The 18895-nt window shown below is 43.2% G+C and overlaps 2 protein-coding genes across 7 annotated transcripts in view; one reads left to right on the top strand and one right to left on the bottom strand.

The window, feature by feature from the left end:
* Window positions 1-844: 844 nt before the first annotated feature.
* IAPP (islet amyloid polypeptide) overlaps window positions 845-18895 on the top strand; it is a 64891-nt gene continuing 46840 nt past the window's right edge. The window contains exon 1 of the mRNA XM_087873008.1: window positions 845-964. The gene's annotated coding sequence lies outside the window, so the exon portion shown is untranslated. The remainder of the gene's footprint in view (window positions 965-18895) is intronic.
* Window positions 6758-18895, bottom strand: part of LOC117680105 (solute carrier organic anion transporter family member 1A2) — a 38678-nt gene continuing 26540 nt past the window's right edge. For 4 of the 6 annotated variants that reach the window (XM_034442612.3, XM_060688597.2, XM_034442610.3 and 1 more), the window contains exons 9-15: window positions 18217-18381; window positions 17509-17704; window positions 15075-15240; window positions 13951-14135; window positions 12308-12372; window positions 9416-9533; window positions 6758-7188 (exon numbers count right to left, since the gene is read on the bottom strand). In XM_034442612.3, coding sequence (XP_034298503.1) covers window positions 6942-7188; window positions 9416-9533; window positions 12308-12372; window positions 13951-14135; window positions 15075-15240; window positions 17509-17704; window positions 18217-18381 — 1142 coding nt within the window. In that variant the 3' untranslated portion in view covers window positions 6758-6941. Of the gene's footprint in view, window positions 7189-9415; window positions 9534-12172; window positions 12373-13950; window positions 14136-15074; window positions 15241-17508; window positions 17705-18216; window positions 18382-18895 lie in introns of all 6 variants that reach the window. The other 2 variants (XR_015728709.1, XR_015728710.1) reach the window with 1 other exon arrangement.

The raw sequence follows: 18895 nt of genomic DNA, 5'->3' as shown, positions 1-18895 counted from the left end.
GTATCCAGGTCCTATGCCATGGAGCGCTTTAAAACTGCATCAAAAAGCTGCATCAAAAACACAGTGTTTGTATGGGACTGGCCTTGCGCACATGTGTGCTGCATCAAAAACCCAGTGATTTTATAGGGTGGGATAGCTTCGGTCACACATGTGCCTTGCGCACATGCACGCTGCATGAAAAAAACAGCAATTGTACAAGACGGGATAGTGCTGGGGCGGGTGGGCGGTCCCAGCTGCTAGTCGTAACTACTGGTTCACCTGAATCGGTCTGAACCGGCTGATTCCCACCCCTGGCTACAAAACAAAAATCTAGTCAACTAAAGTTCAGCCCTCAATTGGTTCCAAATAAAGGTCAAGGGGGGCTGGACTTGGAGCATTTGTGGACACATAATGATTCTAGGCTGATGACTTGTTTAACTCCACCCACACTCCCCAGCTCTGCCTGTGCTTCTCCTACAGTTGCTAGCCAAAGATGCTAACCCCATCTAAATATTTTATGTGCAATATGAAACTCTCTGGCCTAGTGTTTCTCAACCTTGGCAACTCGGTTGAGAATGGGTGGACCTCAACTCTCAGGATTCCCAGCCAGCACGGAGTTGAAGTCCACCCATTTTTAAGTTGCCGAAGTTGAGAAACACTACTCTTGGGCAAACGGAGCATTTGAATTCTATAAATAGCCACTAGAGGGCAGGAAAAAGGAAAGAAAACAAGCTTTCTTTAAAGGGAAAAGAAGTTGTTTTTATTTGTAGATTATCCTTCTCCCTCCTTATGGGTATATTTTTGGAAAACACTCCCACCTCCCCAAGGGTGATGCAACACAGGTGTATTTTACAGTGTAACTTACACTTTGAACAAAATATATCCAATTTTGTTTTTCAAACAATCTGGAGATTTAATCTACTGAGATTATTTGAGGAAGAAAGGAAGACTCAAAGAAAAAACTCTTCTGCAAAAAGCAAAACAGGTAAACAGATTAGATTTATCTTAATCCATTTGCTCTATTGATTCATTATACATATCTGGGGAGGCGAGGCAGAGATACTGAGAATGATGGGAATGTATGAATTAAAAAAAAAAAGAAAGGAAATGCTATACAAATCTCTTAAATAAATAAATCGAATCCTGCATGTTATGGACAAAATGCAGGAAGATTACATTTGTCTCAGACTCCAAACATTGAACGTAGCTGAAGATTAAGAGATTTGAACCAGAAAAGAAGAAAAGAGATTTCTTCATCCTTCTTGCTGTTTATTAAAGTAGCATGACTTTTTGCAGGCTTCTACATAAGCCTGAACACAAAGAGGCCCCTGCTTTAAGGAAACCACGAATTAAAAGTCATATTATTGTTTGTGCTTTCAAGTCAACATTGACTCCTGGCAGCTGCCGGGATAAATCCCTGCAGTTTCCTTCATAAGATTTCAGAAGTACAGGAGTTTGTCTTTGTCTCCTCCTGTTGGAAGAAATGTCCTTCTGGGTTCAGTTCCAAGAGGGGGAAAAGACACTGGAAACATGGAGACTGCTTGGAAAGATGGTTTAATGGTGGACAGGATCACATGGTTTGAGTTCCTGAGCAGAAAAGGGCCGAGATGCTGAGCGTGCCTTGGTTTTATGCCCTCTCTGAGCTTGAACTTCCTGGGGCCCAGGAAGAGTATCCTGATTGGTTGTCAGACTCCCAGGGGGTGGGGGTCTTAGCTAGCCTTGCTGGCTGATGTAATCTTCCCAGGTGCCATGTGGGGAGTTTCTGTTGCTAGATGGGTCCTATTGTGTTGCAGATGATGGTCCATTGACAAAGGTGGGGGGAAATGAGTGAGCTTGGCTGAGGCCTTAATGGCCCATCGACAAAGGTGGGGGGATGCAGGAAGCCGCTTTGTCTTTAAAACATGTTTCTCCATCACACCCCCTCATGATTAATAAGATGGATCTTTTTTTAAAAAACTATTATTATTACTTGTATCTCAATCAATCACAGAGTTTTCCCAAACCTAGAGATATACCTCCCTTGTGTAGGGATTGTGCAGTTGTGCTTGCCTTAAATCAAGTCCAAGCAAACTTCATGTCATACGTCAGAGGTGTCAAACTCAAGGGCTGGATCCATGCTTAGATCTGGCCTATGGGGCCGCCCTGGAAACAGCAAAGGACTGGCCCACAGTGCCTGTGCCAGAGAAAATGGAACTAGCGAGGGCCGCATGTGGCCGCATGTGCAGAGGGTTGCAGGAGGCTGGCACAGCCGAAAATGAGGCTCGGGAGCCTGTTTTCGCTGGCAGAGCGCTTAGGCCACCACACGCAACTCCCGACACGAGTGACATCAAGCTGGCCACACCCACCATGCCCATACCCACCCCGGCCCCCAAAGGTCAGACACAACCCTGATACAGCCCTCAATGAAATCGAGTTTGACACCCCTGTCATATTTGAAGGAATTAGGATGACATTGTAAAGAACTGCAGAAAAAACAATGGCTACCAACCTGCCTTCCATTGAGGACCTGTATATTGTACGAGTGAAAAAGAGGGCCGTGAAAATATTTACAGACCCCTCGCATCCTGGACATAAACTGTTTCAACTCCTACCCTCAAAACGACACAATAGAGCACTGCACACCAGGACAACTAGACACAAGGACAGTTTTTCCCTGAACGCCATCACTCTGCTAAACAAATAATTCCCTCAACACAGTCAAACTATTCACTAAGTCTGCATTACTATTAATCTTCTCATCGTTCCTATCATCCATCTCCTTCCACCAATGACTGTATGACTGTAACTTGTCGCTGTATCCTTACGATTTATATTGATATTGTTTCCTGATTGCTTATTTGTACCTTATGACTATCATAAAGTGTTGTACCTTATGATTCTTGACTAACGTATCTTTTGTTTTATGTACACTGAGAACCTATGCACCAAGGCAAATTCCTTGTGTGTCCAATCACACTTGGCCAATAAAAAATTCTATTCTATTCTATTCTATTCTATTCTATTCTAGTCTATTCTATTCTATTCTATTCTATTCTATTCTAAAGCAACAACTCTCTTACGCACAAAGTCGCAAACTGCAGGAGAAACACGCAAAACACTACAAACTGTGCATTGCAAATTGCAGGAGAAACATGTATGCTCGGAAAGATGGAAGCTGACATTTTGGGAAAACCAGGGACGGTCTAGGCCGCAGGAAATCAGCTGATGTTTGGATTCTCTACAGTAGACCAATTGTTTCCAACTGTTAAACAAACATTCGGTGCCTTAAGATTCTCTGAAGCATTCCCTGGCTTCGTTAAGAGTCATGCAAGGGCTGCAAAATTTTTGGCAACCTTCGGGATGGGGGTGGGGGAAATGGAGCAGAGGGTGGGGGAGAGATCGGATTGTGTTCAAATAACAAAGAGTTGTTTCTCCGCGCTGTGAGACTTAACACAGTGTATCCTTCACAGTTTCCCAGGGTACCTTGGCACACAAAGCAAATAACGAGAGAGAAACGCTGAGGAGGTTTTTAATTCTTGTTTGTGAGGAAGTGGATTGCATTACTATTATGAGATAATGAAACCCAGAACCCTTGTTTCTGCTGAATCATCTTTGGCAAGACCAAGTGGCGATGGGGGGAAAAAAATTTTGATGGGAGACTTATATATAAATCAAGAGAAACCAGAGTTTCTAGCAAAGAACCAAGTTTCGGTTCATGTAAATTCAGAGGATTAAATTGCCATTCCACTATCAGATCTTGTGTTTCGGGAGAAGAATGAAATGTCCTGCAATGGGTTAGAATGTTCTCTATTCAGCATGGTAGGCTTTGCCCACGTGGAGTATAAAAATAAAGTAAATGATCATTTAAAAATAAGACCTTGTTTTCTGCCGCCAAGTATTAATCAACTACATCAATGAAACTTGTACCACAGGGTATTAATTGTACAATAAAGCCAAAGAAAAAAAATCTATCCAGGTTATGAACTAGGTTCTAGTTGCTACATCAGAATAACAGAGTTGGAAGGGATCTCGGAGGCCTTCTAGTCCAACCCTCTGCTTAGGCTGTAAACTCTATACCCGTGATGGCGAACCGATGGCATGCGTGCCACAGGTGGCACACGGAGCCATATTGGTGGGCACACAAGCTCAGCTCCAACGCACATGCACGTGCCAGTCAACTGATTTTTGGCAAATGGGCCATTTCCAGCCTCCAGAGGGTCTCCGAGGGTGGGTGGGGAAGGCCGTTTTCGTCTTCCCCAGGCTCCTAGAAAAGCTCGGGAGCCTGAGGAGACTGAAAAACGGGCTTTCCGGTCCCACCAGAAGTCGGCAAATGGACCGTTTCCAGCCTTCGGAGGGCCTCCGGCAGGGGGAGGCCATTTTTGCCCTCCTCAGGCTCCTAGAAAGGGCCTGGAACATGGGGAGAGTGAAAAACGGGTCTACCGGGCCCACTGTGCCATCATGTGCCAAAAGCGGGGGGAGCGCAGGGGTGGTGCACACACATGCGCAGGCAAGCGGGTTGCATAAAATTATGGGTGTGGACACACACGTGTGTGACACCCCCGCACTCCCCTTGCTTTTGGCACACGATGGCAAAAAGGTTAGCCATCACTGCTCTATACCCTTATATTTTTTTGAACCCCAAAATAAGTGCTTGGCCTTATTTTCGGGGAGGTCTTATTATTTTGGGGTGCGTGGAGCAAGATGGGGCTCCTCTTGCCGTCTTACCTGATTTCCATCTCTGCGTTTAAATATTTTCAGGGAGGGCTTATTTTCAGGGGGAGGCTTATTTTAGCGCATGCGCTCAAAAGCCCGATTGGGCTTATTATCAGAGGAGGTCTTATTTTGGGGGAAACAGGGTAGTAGACAATTTTTTAGAAATCTGGATTTTATAGGTCATTTAGCTTACAAGGACCTGAATCAAACCATTTTTCGATGCTAGTTGGTCTCTGAAAATAAAATGCAGGAATTTGAAGTTATGGAATTTTGGGTCTGATCAGCACCTGTCTGGGATAAGACTGGATATGTGGGATTTTGAGACTGATTGTACAATTAAGCCCCATGTTAAAACAGTGGAAAAATCCATCAGGGTTCATCATATTTCCTTCCATTCCTTTGATGAAATTTTGAAATAAAAACAGAAATAATAATAATAATAATAATAATAATAATAATAATAATAATAATTTATTATTAAAAGTTATTATTATTATAAAAATAATAATAATAACTAATGCCCTGGAAGCGAAGATACAAAAAATCACTGACAATCCAAACTGCCGACTTTGCAATGACAAAGTTAAAACAGTTTCGCACTTAATATGCGAGTCCAGCAAAATCGTGCAAACTGATTACAAAGCTAGACATGATTGAGTTGCTAAATTAGTCCATTGGCCATTATGTAAAAAGTACACCCTACCTGTATCCAAAAAGTCATGGGAACATAAAGTGGAAAAGGTTGTTGAAACTGAGATGGTGAAGATCTTGTGGGACTTTCGAATACAGACGGATCGTCATTTGGGACATAAAATGCCAAATATCACGGTTGTTGAGGGCCGAAGCGTACAGTTTATTGACATCGCTGTACCAGGAGAAGCCAGAGTCGAAGAAAAAGAACTGGAAAAAAATCACGAAATATCGCGACCTGGCCATTGAAGTTACACGGTTATGGATGAAACATGTAACAGTGATACCCATTGTCATCGGGGCACTTGGTACCATGTCCGAGAATTTTACAAAACGCATCAAGAAATTGCAGCTTCCTGAAATAACACCAGCGGAAGTGCAAAAAACTGTGCTACTCGGAACATTGTACATCTTAAGAAGGTACTTGGCAGGGGTGAAATCCAGTGGTGGGATTCAGCCAGTTCACACCACTTCGGGAGAACCAGTTGTTAACTTTCTGAGCAGTTTGGCAAACTGGTTGTTGGAAGAACCAGCTTTGGTGGCACAGCAGACTAAAGTGCTGTTAAGTAGCACCAGCTGTCTGCAATTACTGCAAGTTCAAATCTCACCAGGCTCAAGAACACCGCTTGGGGGGGGGGAAGCCCTACTAAGCAGGTATATACAAAAGTATGAAGGCTATTGCTTAACGCATTGTAAGCCGCCCTGAGTTTCCGGAGAAGGGCGGCATATAAATCGAACCAATAAATAAATAAATAAATAAGAAATCATTTGGGCAGAGAACCAGTTGTTAAATTACTTGAATACCACCACTGGTGAAATCCAACAGGTTCTGACAGTTCTGGAGAACCAGTAGCAGAAATTTTGAGCAGTTCGGAGAACCGGCAAATACCACCTCTGGCTGGCCCCAGAGTGGGGTGGGAATGGAGATTTTGCAGTATCCTTCCCCTGGAGTGGGGTGGGAATCAGGGGTGGGTTCTACTTACCTTTACTACCGGTTCACAGCGGGGCCGTGTGCATGCACAGAAGCGTTTTCATGACGTCGGTGGTCGGTGGGTGGGGCCGCCCTCCGGTTTTACTACCGGTTCTATAGAACCGGTGTGAACCGGGGGCAACCCACCACTGGGGAATGGAGATTTTACAGAATCCTTCCCCTGCCACGCCCACCAAGCCACGCCCACAGAACCAGTAGTAAAAAAATTTGGATTTCACCACTGGTACTTGGTTGATACCTAGGACGCTGGCAGAAACCCATATCAACCATTAGCACCAGTCAATGGTATTTGTGATGCATTTTTAAATGTTCAGTTGACTGAGTTTCATGTTTAATGAATAAAATAATAATCATAATAATAATCGAATTGCACACATACACACAGAACACCAGCAGATCAGAACCTGGTATTAGAAGTTAATATATTTCTTACAACCTTAACAGTAGAAATGTACCTATTTTAGGTACCAGCCCGCTATTGTCTGGAGTACTAAATGTGTGTATTCCTCAAATATTGTTATGAGAAACACAAAGGCATCAAGGCAGCCTACCCCTCATTGCTTTGGGATACAGTTTTTTTTTTTCCTCATCAGGCTTTTTGGGGCTCTGAGTTTTCATTCGCTGTTGTTTCTGCTGTCTCTTGCTGGGGATCTGTACATTTCTGAAACGTGACCGTATCCTTCTGCACAGTTTCTTCACTTTCTTCTTCTTTGGCTTCCAATTCTAGGTCCTGCCTTTTTTGATCCTTGGCCTGTTTCCTTAAAATGAGGAGTATAAACACACATGGAATGTAGGACGCCCCACGGAGAGCTGATGGCAATCCAAGGTATAACAATCTAGGAAGACAATTTGAACCGCATTAATACAAGGCAATTTTGAGTCACTAAATCCACAACACTATTTCACAGCCAACTGTTGTGGCCCGTCAGCGGCCAGCAGAGCTGGCAGCAGATTTGGACAGTGAGGAGGTTGGGGAGGAACATGGGCCAGTCCTGGAGTCTGGAGAAGGTTCTGATGAGGGCTCTGCGTCGGAGGCAGAGAGGGGGCCAAGGCCATATGCTAGTTATCAGCTGCCTTTGGAGTCAGACATCAGTGAGGCAGATGAACAGCTGGAGCCTGTTCCCAGCATGCACATGCGCAGAGTTGCCAGATGAAGGGAACAGCTAAAGAACAAGGGTCAACTAGGGAGTAAGGCCACAGGTGGACGATGAATGGCCCCTCCCAGAGGGAATAAAAGAGGAGCGAACGGGGAGCGGAGTTTGCAGGAGACAATTAGTTCGCCTAATTGGTTTGTGACTCTCTGAGACTCTGCCAAGTTTTGAAGATATCGGCCTGGCAGCTCTCCAAGCCAGATAAGGTCTGTGACTGTAAATTCTCCCTTGAAAGACTTTGCTGAAGGTGAATGAGAGGAATTCACAGTTTGTTTAATAAAAGGGGTTTGGTTGGAACCAGGATTCTGCTTCGTGCTTTTGGGGGAAGCCTAGGTCAGAACTCAACATATTCCACTTCATTTAAAGGCTTTCAGTTTTATTGGCATTCTGTTTCTGTTTTTTCATAGGTTGTACCACTCCCTTTTTTTACTTCAGAATTTTCTTTTCTTTTATTAGTTCACAATATAAAATACAAAAATACGAAAGCAAATAATAGTAAAAATAGGGGAGGGAAAAGAGAAAAGTGTAGGAAAAAAAGGGAAAAAAGGCATTGACTTCCGACTCCCTCTGATGCAGTAGAATAAAATAGTAACATCAAACCTCAACTTTTTATTTTTACATAATAGTATAAAGCAGCCGTTTCCTATAACAACAGAACTATCTAATCATTGTGGGGATTGAAGCGTCTTTCCATTTTTGTGCATAAAGTAATCTTGCTGCCATCAACATACTGTGTTTCCCCAAAAATAAGACCCTGTCTTATATTTTTTTGAACCCCAAAATAAGCACTTGGCTTTATTTTTGGGGAGGTCTTATTATTTTGGGGCACGTGGAGGAAGATTGGGCTCTTCTTGCCATCTTACCTGATTTCCAATTTTGTCTCCCTAACCTTAACCAGAGGAAATGGCTGCGCATGCATTTAAATATTTTGGGGGAGGGCTTATTTTCGGGGAGGGCTTAGCACATATGCTCAAAAGCCTGATTGGCCTTATTATCCGGGGAGGTCTTATTTTAGGGGAAACAGGGTATAATATGTGCTATCACTTATTTGTGATTCCTCCTAAAGTGGAATAAGGTACAGGTAGTCCTTGACTTATGACCACAATTGAGCCCTACATGGAATAACTACATAGAATAACTACCCAAGAAGACAGAAATAAAATTCAAAATTTTCCTCATGGGTTAGAGAGATGGGTTGAAAGGAGGGACTCATTGAGAGTGCTTCATACAGAAAAAGGAGCTCAATAATTTCCTTTTGATATGATGTGGTATGTTGTGATATGATATGATTACAATAGGAATAATTTGCTTGGTAACAATATTTGGAAAAACATCCTAGAATAGTAATTGACTGCAACCTAAATAATATGTTTGAGCAGGTCTTGAATAACTGCTTTGTCTTCATATCACACTAAGAATTGAATGGAATTCTCTGAATCTGTAGAACAAGATTCAGAGAACAACTGAACTGTTGTTCTGTTGTAGAACAACAATATTTTGTTCTACAAAATATTGTAGAACAAGAATGAATGGACATTTTTTTGTTACATCAAATGAGCAATGAACATCTTGTTAAATTAATGTTTCATCTGAAAGAAGATCAAAAGACAGTAAGGAATGCTCGCCTTAAAGCCTTCCCTAATATATCTGTTTGTTTGTTTTATTAAATTTACATAAATGAGAACCAAAGTACAAATTGGGCCTCTTTTCAAGATTCTGCAGTGAATCTTACTTACTACAGTGTGAATCTGCAAGAATCTTGCTTTCTAAGTAGCAAGCCTCTGTGGAGAGACTTGACAGAATGATTCAATCAGACTAGACTAGATTCAATAAAGAAAGGAAAGCTTACAGTAGATGCAGAAGTAGAGGTGGATTATATGAAACAGCAGTGACAATAATCCAACAGCTATACCTGTATTTCTCAGTATCATACATCCGACATGCCCCTATTCCACCACATGTCTTTGTTCCCCATTTCAAACATGTGCTGTCAATCATAGCTCCAAAATAAATTGGTGATGGGATTCCAGCTACATGGGATATGACATAAAGACAAGAAAAGTTTTTTTCAGTTATCAAAATATTTTGCTGTTTGTGATATATAAATGCCTTCTTGTACACTATTCTTTTTATTTATTTATTTATTTATTCAATTTATATGCAGCCTTTCTCCGGAGACTCAGGAGTTCTTCTTTTAGATGGGAGCTACTAGCATCAAGAACCAGTTAAGCACAGTACTTAAGGCAGCAGGCTAAAAACCAGGAGACTGTGAGTTCTAGTTTTGCCTAAAGCACAAAGCCAACTGGATGACCTCAGGCCAGAAACTGACTTATTCCTTTCTGTCAAAAATTGATGTGCAAAACGCTCCAAATCAAGACATTACAAATTCAGAGCAGATATGTCAAGCGTTATGAACGTAAATAAAACATTCAATGCCCTGAATCTGAATTTGGAAGAAAGAAGGTGCATTGTTATTCACATTGTTTTAAGTTTTCTGAGTGTTGTGATCTGCCAGTAGCCTGCGGAGCTGGTAGCGGAGTCAGACAGCGATGAGGCTGAGGAAGGACATGGGCCAGTCCTGGAGGCTGGGAAGGCCCGGATGAGAGCTCTGCGTCGGAGGCAGAGATGGGGCCAGGGCCATCAGGGAATGATGTGCGGACTTTGGAGCCTCCAGAGGCTGACAGTGGAGAAGCAGAGGAACAGGAGGAGCATGTTCCTAGTGCACATATGAGAAGAGCTGCCAGAAGACAGGAGCAGCTAAAGCAGAGAGGACGACTCGGGATTAGGGCCAAGAGAAGATTGGCCCCTCCCATAAGGCTTAAAAAACCAGCAATAGCTCTTGGCCTCTTTGCCAGAAAACAATGTTGAGAGAATTGCTTCTTGTTTCACTGTATTCATTTCTTGTCGATGTCTTCTGCTTCTGAACTTTTGTCAAGAAAAGCCTTTGGCAGTTTGCCTAATTATATCAAGGTCGGTGATAAAATATGGAATGGTGGTTTGAAGAATTTGCTTTAATTTAGTTTGGACTATGCTGAGAATGAGTTAATTCCCAGCTGTTCTAATAAAATCTGTTTGTTTTCGAACTGTTTGCATTTAATACTAACTACTTGGGCCTGGGTCACAACACTGAGAACAATGAGAACTTAAAGCAAATCCTTGCTCTTCCGTTTTTGTTCAGGGACAGAAAAGTAGATGAGGTGGTAATCTGTGCTGAATACTATCTACCATCCAATCTCCAAAAAAACAAAATAAAAAACATCAAAGAGGATGCTTTTCATTGTATATTAATGAAAGCAGAGGTGGGATTCAGCCGGTTCGGTCCGCTTTGGGCGAACCGGTAGTTCCGACGATCAGCTCACCCACCCTGCCCTATCCTGTCCTATAGTTCCTTCTTTCTAGCTCAGCTGATCACGCAACACAGCTGATTTCCACGCCTCGACTGTTCTACTTACCGGGGCTGCCTTAGAAGTTAAGCAGCTGAGCTTCAAATTGCTGTATTTTGAACGCTGCGTGCAAGCTCGTTAGGCGCATGTGCACGCGAAGCGCGGGCTCACCGAACCGGTTGTTAAACTGGTTGCATCCTACCACTGAATGAAAGTAATACCCATTTTCAATCTCCATGTCCAAAGGCCATGAATTTTGGATTCACAATCTACTATCATTTCAGAATGAAGCAGGCCTTACTGGATGAAAAGGCATTAACATGGAAACATGGATCCAAAATGACAGTAGCATATAACGAATGCTATTGAATAAAGGATTAGCAGTACCCTGAACGTTTCAGAGCATGTGGGACCTTTACAGCACCTGTTTGCAACTCCCCAAAACAGCTGCATCTTTTTCAGAGATCACATAACATAATCCCAGGTAAAGTATGTGTATGGTTTGCCCATAATACTATTTAAATGCTTTCACGTACTCCAAAAAAAACCTCCTTCCCTTTGAATCCAAAGTTCTATCCAGTCCTTTTGGGTAACATAATTCAATCCTCACATTTCTGGAAGACCAGAAGCTTTGTCCATCTTACCTTTTCTAATGGACAACTTAGGTTTAGCTAAACTGTGAGACGTGATTTGGCTTGTTCAGTTAAATGACACTGAGCTTGTCAGCTGAAGAGTTGACAGTTGGGTTTGAGACCCAAGCTCGGATGAGCTCCCGTTACTTGCTCCAGCTCCTGCCCACATAGTAGTTTGAAAGCATGCAAATGCAAGTAGATTAATAGGTACCACTTTGGTGGGAAGGTAACAGTGTTCTGTGTGCCTTTGGTGTATAGTCAGGCAGGCCACATGACCATGGAAATTGTCTTCAGACAATGAGCATCGTGTCCTAGAGTTGAACATGACTGACAGGGAAACCTTAACCTTTTTATAGTACGTACAGAGCACAGAAAAAAAGAGTTGGAAGGTATAATGGAAGTCTTCCTCCCTCCTCCAGACTGCTGTTCCACTGTCCCTATTGAAGCATGATCTCAAAAGACATTTTCGTAGGATTGCTTCACAAGTTAGTCCCAAGGGCTATGATTTCCTCTTACCTACTCCCTCTGTGAAGTGCAGATTAGCACTTAGCACTTAGACTTATATACCACTTCACAGTGCTTTTACAGCCCCCTCTGAGCAGTTTACAGAGTCAGCATATTGCCCCCAACAATCTGGGTCCTCATTTTACCCACCTCAAAAGGCTGGAAGGCTGAATCAACCTTGAGCCTGGTGAGATTCGAACTGCCAAATTGCAGGCAGCCGGCAGGCAGCAGAAGTAGCCTGCAGTACTGCACTCTAACCACTGCGCCACCGCGGCTCTCTCTTACCAAAAAGTCTTTCTGTCAGGGAGTGGAGACCAACACCAAATGACTTCTCCTCAGGTTTTAGGGATCTGGAGAACAAAAGCAGTTTTGAGAAATGAATCAGAATATTAATAGCAATAGCACTTTTTTAAAAAAAATTTATTTATATGCTGCCCTTCTCTGAAGACTCAGGGCAGCTTACAATGCGTTAAGCAATAGCCTTCATACTTTTGTATATTTATATAAAGTCAGCTTATTGCCCCCACAATCTGGGTCCTCATTTTACCTACCTTAGAAAGGATGGAAGGCTGAGTCAACCTTGAGCCTGGTGAGATTTGAACTTGCAGTAATTGCAGGCAGCTGATGTTAATAACAGTGCTTTAGTCTGCTGCACTACCAGGGCTCTTAGACATATATACTGCCTCATAGTGCTTTACAGCCCTCTCTAAGCTGTTTACAGAGTCAGCCTCTTGCCCCCAACAATCTGGGTCCTCATTTTTACCGACCTCAGAAGGATGGAAGACTGAGACAACTTTGAGCCGGTCAGGATTGAACTCCTCGCTCTGTGGGCAGAGTTAGCCTGCAACACTGAGCCACCGCAGCTCATATGTTTGTTGAAAAAAAAAACAGAGTTGCCTGCACAATTCAGCTCCAATTTTTGTTGATAATTGGAATAGAAATTGGAAGAATGAACAATACATCCTTGAGCTTGCATAATTATTATTATTTTTTTTTTGCTGCTCCCCATTTTTCTACTGCTGGGCAGAAAAGCTCACGGACCAACCAGGAACATGCAAAATCTCCATTGTTCGCATAAACCATTTTTCTCCTAAACTGGCAGATTCTTTCACTGACCTGCCAAAATATCAGTGGTGAAATGTAAAATTTGTTGCTAACAGTTTTGTGGGCGTGGCTTGGTGGGGGGGGGTAATGTGACTGGGTGGGTGTGGCCAACTTTTTTTTTTTTTTACTTTTAAAAGCATTTTTTCTACAACCTTAAGAGGTTGCAGAAAAAAATGCTTTTAAAAGCCTCTGACGATCAGGCAACTCAGCTGGGATCGTCAGAGGCTTTTAAAGGCATTTTTTTTTTCTACAACCTCTTCGGCCGATGAGGTTGTAGAAAAAATGCTTTTAAAAGCCTCTGACGATCCCAGCTCAGCTGCGCGATCATCAATGGCTTTTTTTTTTTTTTACTTTTAAAAGCATTTTTTCGGCTAAAGAGGTTGTAGAAAAAAATGCTTTTAAAAGTTAAGAAAAAGCCTCTGATGATAGCACGGCTCAGCTACCTCCAAACCACCCGCCGCCATCGCTACCGGATCGGGCGATCCGGTCCGAACCGGGAGCATTTCACCCCTGCAAAATATGCCCTAAACTATACCTTTATTCCATGGGCTAAAACATTAGATTCATTTTTTCTAACCCAAACACAGAGCAGAATATAGAATAAACACAGAATACAGCATCCAAAATAAAGAATAACAGAGTTGGAAGGGACCTTGGAGGTCTTCTAGTCCAACCCCCTGCTCAAGCAGGAAACCCTATACCCTTCCGGACAAAGGGTTGTCCAATCTCTTCTTAGAAATCGCCACTGTTGGAGCATCCCCAACCTCTGCAGTCAACCGAGACTAGCTTTTTAAACTAGCTTTTTGCCCTTCCCCTTTTCTTACCTGATGAGAACCATGTAACCTGGCATGGCTCCAAATGAATAAATCAAACAGCAGATTAAGGATAAAATTAAGAAGTAATGCAGCATTGTGTCACATGTCTTCCCTCTGTTGCACTGCCCTGGCACTGCCGAACCATTTCCCAATAGAAATCCTGGTGCTGAAATGCAGGAACAGTTTGTAAGGACCTGTCAAAATATCAGCAGAAACAATTTAAGGTTGCATTGTGAGTAGCTTGCTTTTCATCTCCAGTGGAGATCGTTGGTGGCATTAACTTAGAACTACGCTGCCTTCAGTCCAGTGGTGGGTTTCAAAAATTTTTACTAACGGTTCTGTGGGCATGGCTTGGTGGGCGTGGCATGGCTTCATGGGTGTGGCTTCGTGGGCATGGCAGGGGAAGGATACTGTAAAATCTCCATTCCTTCCCCATCCAGGGGAAGGATACTGCAAAATCCCCATTTCCTCCCGATCAGCTGGGACTTGGAAGGCAGAGAGTAGATGGGGGCGGAGCCAGTCAGAATTTTTACTACCGGTTCTCCGAACTACTCAAAATTTCTGCTACTGGTTCTCCAGAACTGGTCAGAACCTGCTGAAACCCACCTCTGCTTCGGTCTGACCTAAGCATAGCTCATAAAATCATCTACTACAATGCCCTACCTGTCAATGACTACTTCAGCTTCAACCACAACAATGCAAGGAGATAGGAAAGAAGGAAGGAAGGAAGGAAGGAAGGAAGGAAGGAAGGAAGGAAGGAAGGAAGGAAGGAAGGAAGGAAGGAGATTATAATGAGAGTGGGGGTACCGGCCTACCAGAAGTTCGGGAAGGCCCGTTTCTGGCCTCCAGAGGGCCTCCGGAGCCTGGGAAGGCCATTTTCCCCCTCCCAGAGGCTCAAGAAAAGCCTCCGGAACCTAGGGAGGGCAAAAACACTCCCCCCATGGTGCAGGAGGCCGACTAGGCCATGCCCACCATGGCCACGCCCACCCAGCAGCCAGGCAGAGGACCCCTTGCTAAAAATTTTGAAGTCCAGCCCTGCTTGTATGCATATTGTATCCAAAGTAAGGGCATTACTGCTAAGCTACAGTCATTTGTGTTGGTTGAGGCTGCCTGAAATCTATTGTATGCCTTACTGTGTTTTTCCCAGTTCCATTGGATACACCACATCCAGCAAGACAGGATGAAACATAAGTAATTCCGTTCTCCCCACAAACAGGGTCCCACGTCTTTGTAGAGCAATTGCAGTGACGGTTACAGTCAGCATACAAGTATGCATCTGTGTAGGACAGCTCTTCTATCCTGAAAAACATACGCAAAGTTGAACCAGAACACACATGCCATAAAAGAGAAGAACCTCTTGGAAATGACCAGGTTGGTGGCTTTGCTCAGTGCCAGCTTCACAACATCAAATCTGTTCTGATGAAGATTTAAAGACTTACAATGTGAAATTAAGCAAAACCATATCAGATTGGATGATCCACTATGTGGAAGACGATCTTTCAACTTGAATAGGCAGATTCAGCCGAATGGTCTACAATTCAACAATTCATGCTGATTGCTTGAATTAGAATGTCAAATCAGTCAGAGGTGGTATTCACTTAGTTTCCCTACTGGTTCGCAAATGTGAGCGCGCGCACAACCTCCGCACATGCGCACAATCTTCCACGCATATGCTTTGCTCATGCGCGTGGCTTGCACGCGTGCGCGTGGCTTCAAAATGTGCCTAAATAGGACAATGGAGGCGGGGAGGGGGCAGAAAGGGGGCGAGCCCACCCGCGATTTCCGCTACCAGTTCGGCTGAACCAGTCCGAACCGGCTAAATATCATCTTTGTAATCAGTCCATTTGTTTGAATAGGACCAATTTGATGAATTGGCTTAGATGCAATTTGCAATGGCTTCCTTCAAGCAACAGAGCAGCTTAAACAAAGAATAAACAAATAAACTTATAAGAAGCTCTTATATTAGAGCTCTTTCTCTAAGTGTGTATTAGACAAACAGAAGTCTTCAAATGCTGGGGAAAAGTTTGGGGATATCTGTAGCACCTCATAAAATTCATTCACCATGTTTAATAGAGCATGAAGGCTAAGTAGATGTCCCATCAATTTGTGCTAAAAAGCATTATAGGTGGGAATCACACAGGTCAGATTAGTTAGTAAAGAGATTATCTCTTTCCAAAGGACTAGTGGGGAAAAAGAGAGTAGACTGAAGCAACAATAAGAGGCTATTCTTCCTAAAAGGTGTTTGTGCATTTGCGGAAGGATTAACGCAAAGCTGTCTGCTAGATGTCTTATCAAAAATAGGTCCAAGTTCTCTTATTCATAGGGGTTAAGTCTTGGGTGAGCAATCTGTGCCTCAAAAAATTACTTGACCACTAGATGGCCATAGAGAACTAGATGGATATGTAATTGTTTTCCTGCCACCTAATGGTCATCTGGAGTTTTGCAGCCCACATATGGTCAACGTAATTAAACCATACTCTTGCAGTTCTGTGAGATCCTTGGTACTCTCTGTTTTGCAGATGTTTCATTACCCAACTAGGTAACATCATCAGTGCTAGAAGGAAGCAAAACCCTTCTAGCACTGATGCTGTTACCTAGTTTGGTAAAGAAACATCTGCAAGAAAACTACCAAGCTCAAAGAGCACCAAGGACAGCACAGTTCAACCCTGAGCTACGAATGTTTTCTTCTATCTTGTAGTTCTTTTGGCAGTAACTGTTGTGGTCCGCCAGCAGCCTGCGCGGATCATGGCTGATCCCGACGACGAGGAGGCTGGTGTGGGGTCGCGCCAACAGCCTGCACAGCCAGCGCTCACATCGGACAGCAAGGAGGCTGAAGAGGATGTAGTGCCAGAGGCAGAGACTCAGCCAGGGCCTTCAGAACCTCCAGAGGCTCCTTCAAGTGGAGAGAGCGAAGTGGAGGAGCCTCTCCTCAATGCTCGAGCACACAGGGCTGCCAAAAGGCAGGAGTGGCTACTCGGGAGGAGGAGGTTTCCTCGAGAGTAAGATTTGAGGATAATTGGCCACTCCCTTAGCCTATTTAAGTCTCACGCAGTTAGTAATTTCTTGCTGGAAACAAAGTGTAATTGTTACAGAGCATTTTGGAGAGTGAGTGTCTTATCGTATCTTGTTTTCTGGTACTTTGTTTTCTGCTACCTTTGTTTATTCTTGGTACGTTATAACTTTGATAAGGACCATTGGTGTGTGTCACAATCCTTGGGAATCCGGAGCTGGGGCAGAACAGTAACATGGACACTTTTTTGGGATGGCCTTTTTCATCTTCATTTTCATGCCAAAACCTGGCAGACTGAATAAATAACAGAATGACAGAGCCTGTGAGAGCCCCTTAGATACTGGAACACTGCTACCATGTCACCCTAGCAAAATAACCGAGTTGGAAGGGGCCTTGGGAGGTCTTCTAGTCAAATCCTCTAGTACTTGAAGGAGACACGGTTTGTTCCTTTTCAAATTCATGAATGGAACAAATGGTTATGGACGGATAACTCCAAATTCTCAACACTATTGTCTCCTGTGAAGCAACCTGGACTAAAAGTTGGATCAGGTACGTACCCTTTATAAGAGACACTTAAACCAGCCACAGAACTGTTCTTGCAGAACATAGCAAAAGCAGAGAAATAGATGAGATATTCGATCAAGGAACTCCAAAACCCTATGTGGGCAGCTTGATATGTGTTTATCTTGAACTTCTTCATCATCAGGCCTCCAAAAAAATATCCAGCACATATGATTGGTAAATTGTAGACACCTAGAATAAGAGACAGCGAAAACCAGGTTATCAGGGTTCCAAGGAACACCCCCAACAAAATAAAGCTCTGAGGCCTGAGGTTCCTCAAAGTTCCAATTTATTAGAGATGTCATGTTGGCACATCTGGGAAAACCCGAATCTGAAAGCTTCCAGGTTTCCCCCACCCAGCTAAGAGTTCACAGCCCTGCCCCACACCCACAAGTTCATCACATTGTCCAATCAACTCTTCACACTCCACCGGATACAATCTTCATGCAGTCTGCATCAGACGTGGGCAAAAGTCCTTGAGTACGGAATGTTGTTATGACTAACTTTCTACTGCTCCAACAACAACCCCCTCCCAACTTCCCCAGCTAAAATATGTGGCAGTTTAGAAGCAAAAAGAAAACTGTCTTCCAAAACTGACACAGGTTTTTGATTCCCTTCAAGACCTTCTCGCCAGTTTTGTTGACTCCCGTGTTGACACTCACACTCAGCCACCCCTCGTTGTCACACACATCTATTCAGTTTACCTATGTAGAAAATGGCGTCCGATGCAGAGATTCCATACTGCTGTTCCAAGTATTTGGGCATAAAAGTAATCATCCCGATCCAAGCGCTGAATTGAAATACGGTAATACAAAGGAAAAGCATGTAAACCCGATTGTGAAATAGACTCTTCAGGTAAGGAACAAAATCTGGAAACCAAACCAAAGAAAAGGATCTCAGCTTGTTTGCAGTCGTTGGTTCCAATGGAAGTTTGGCTTCCTGCACTTTCTCTCCCTTGTGTATATATAGGGATCAATTTGGTCTAGTGGTTAAAACAACAGGCTAGAAACCCAGGAGACCATTAGTTCACATTAATTTATTATTAAATTATTTAAAGAGTTTCAGTAAAGAAAAGCCCATCATCCATGTGGAAACAAAAGTACTTATGTTTTTCCCCCCTGTTAATTCCGCTTCTCAATTTCGTACCTGATGTGGAAAAGAACGTAACTTTAACTTTGGGTTTTATAAATTAGATTGATAGATCTTTATAGGAATGACTTGTTCTTATTATTATGGAAAAGCAAAAAGCTGTGATTTGATGTTAATGCCCTATTCTACTACAACAGAGAGAGTCGGAAGTCAATGCTAATTTTTCTTTTCCCTACCTTTCTTCACTTCTCTCTCACCCTTCCCCTTCCCTTCCACTGCTCTTTTGTATTTTGC

Source organism: Pantherophis guttatus, chromosome 7, assembly GCF_059756535.1.
Source record: "Pantherophis guttatus breed Tessera chromosome 7, ASM5975653v1, whole genome shotgun sequence".
NCBI lineage: Eukaryota > Metazoa > Chordata > Lepidosauria > Squamata > Colubridae > Pantherophis > Pantherophis guttatus.
The sequence above is the reverse complement of the archived record's forward strand: the minus strand, read 5'-3'. Positions and strand labels throughout refer to the sequence as shown.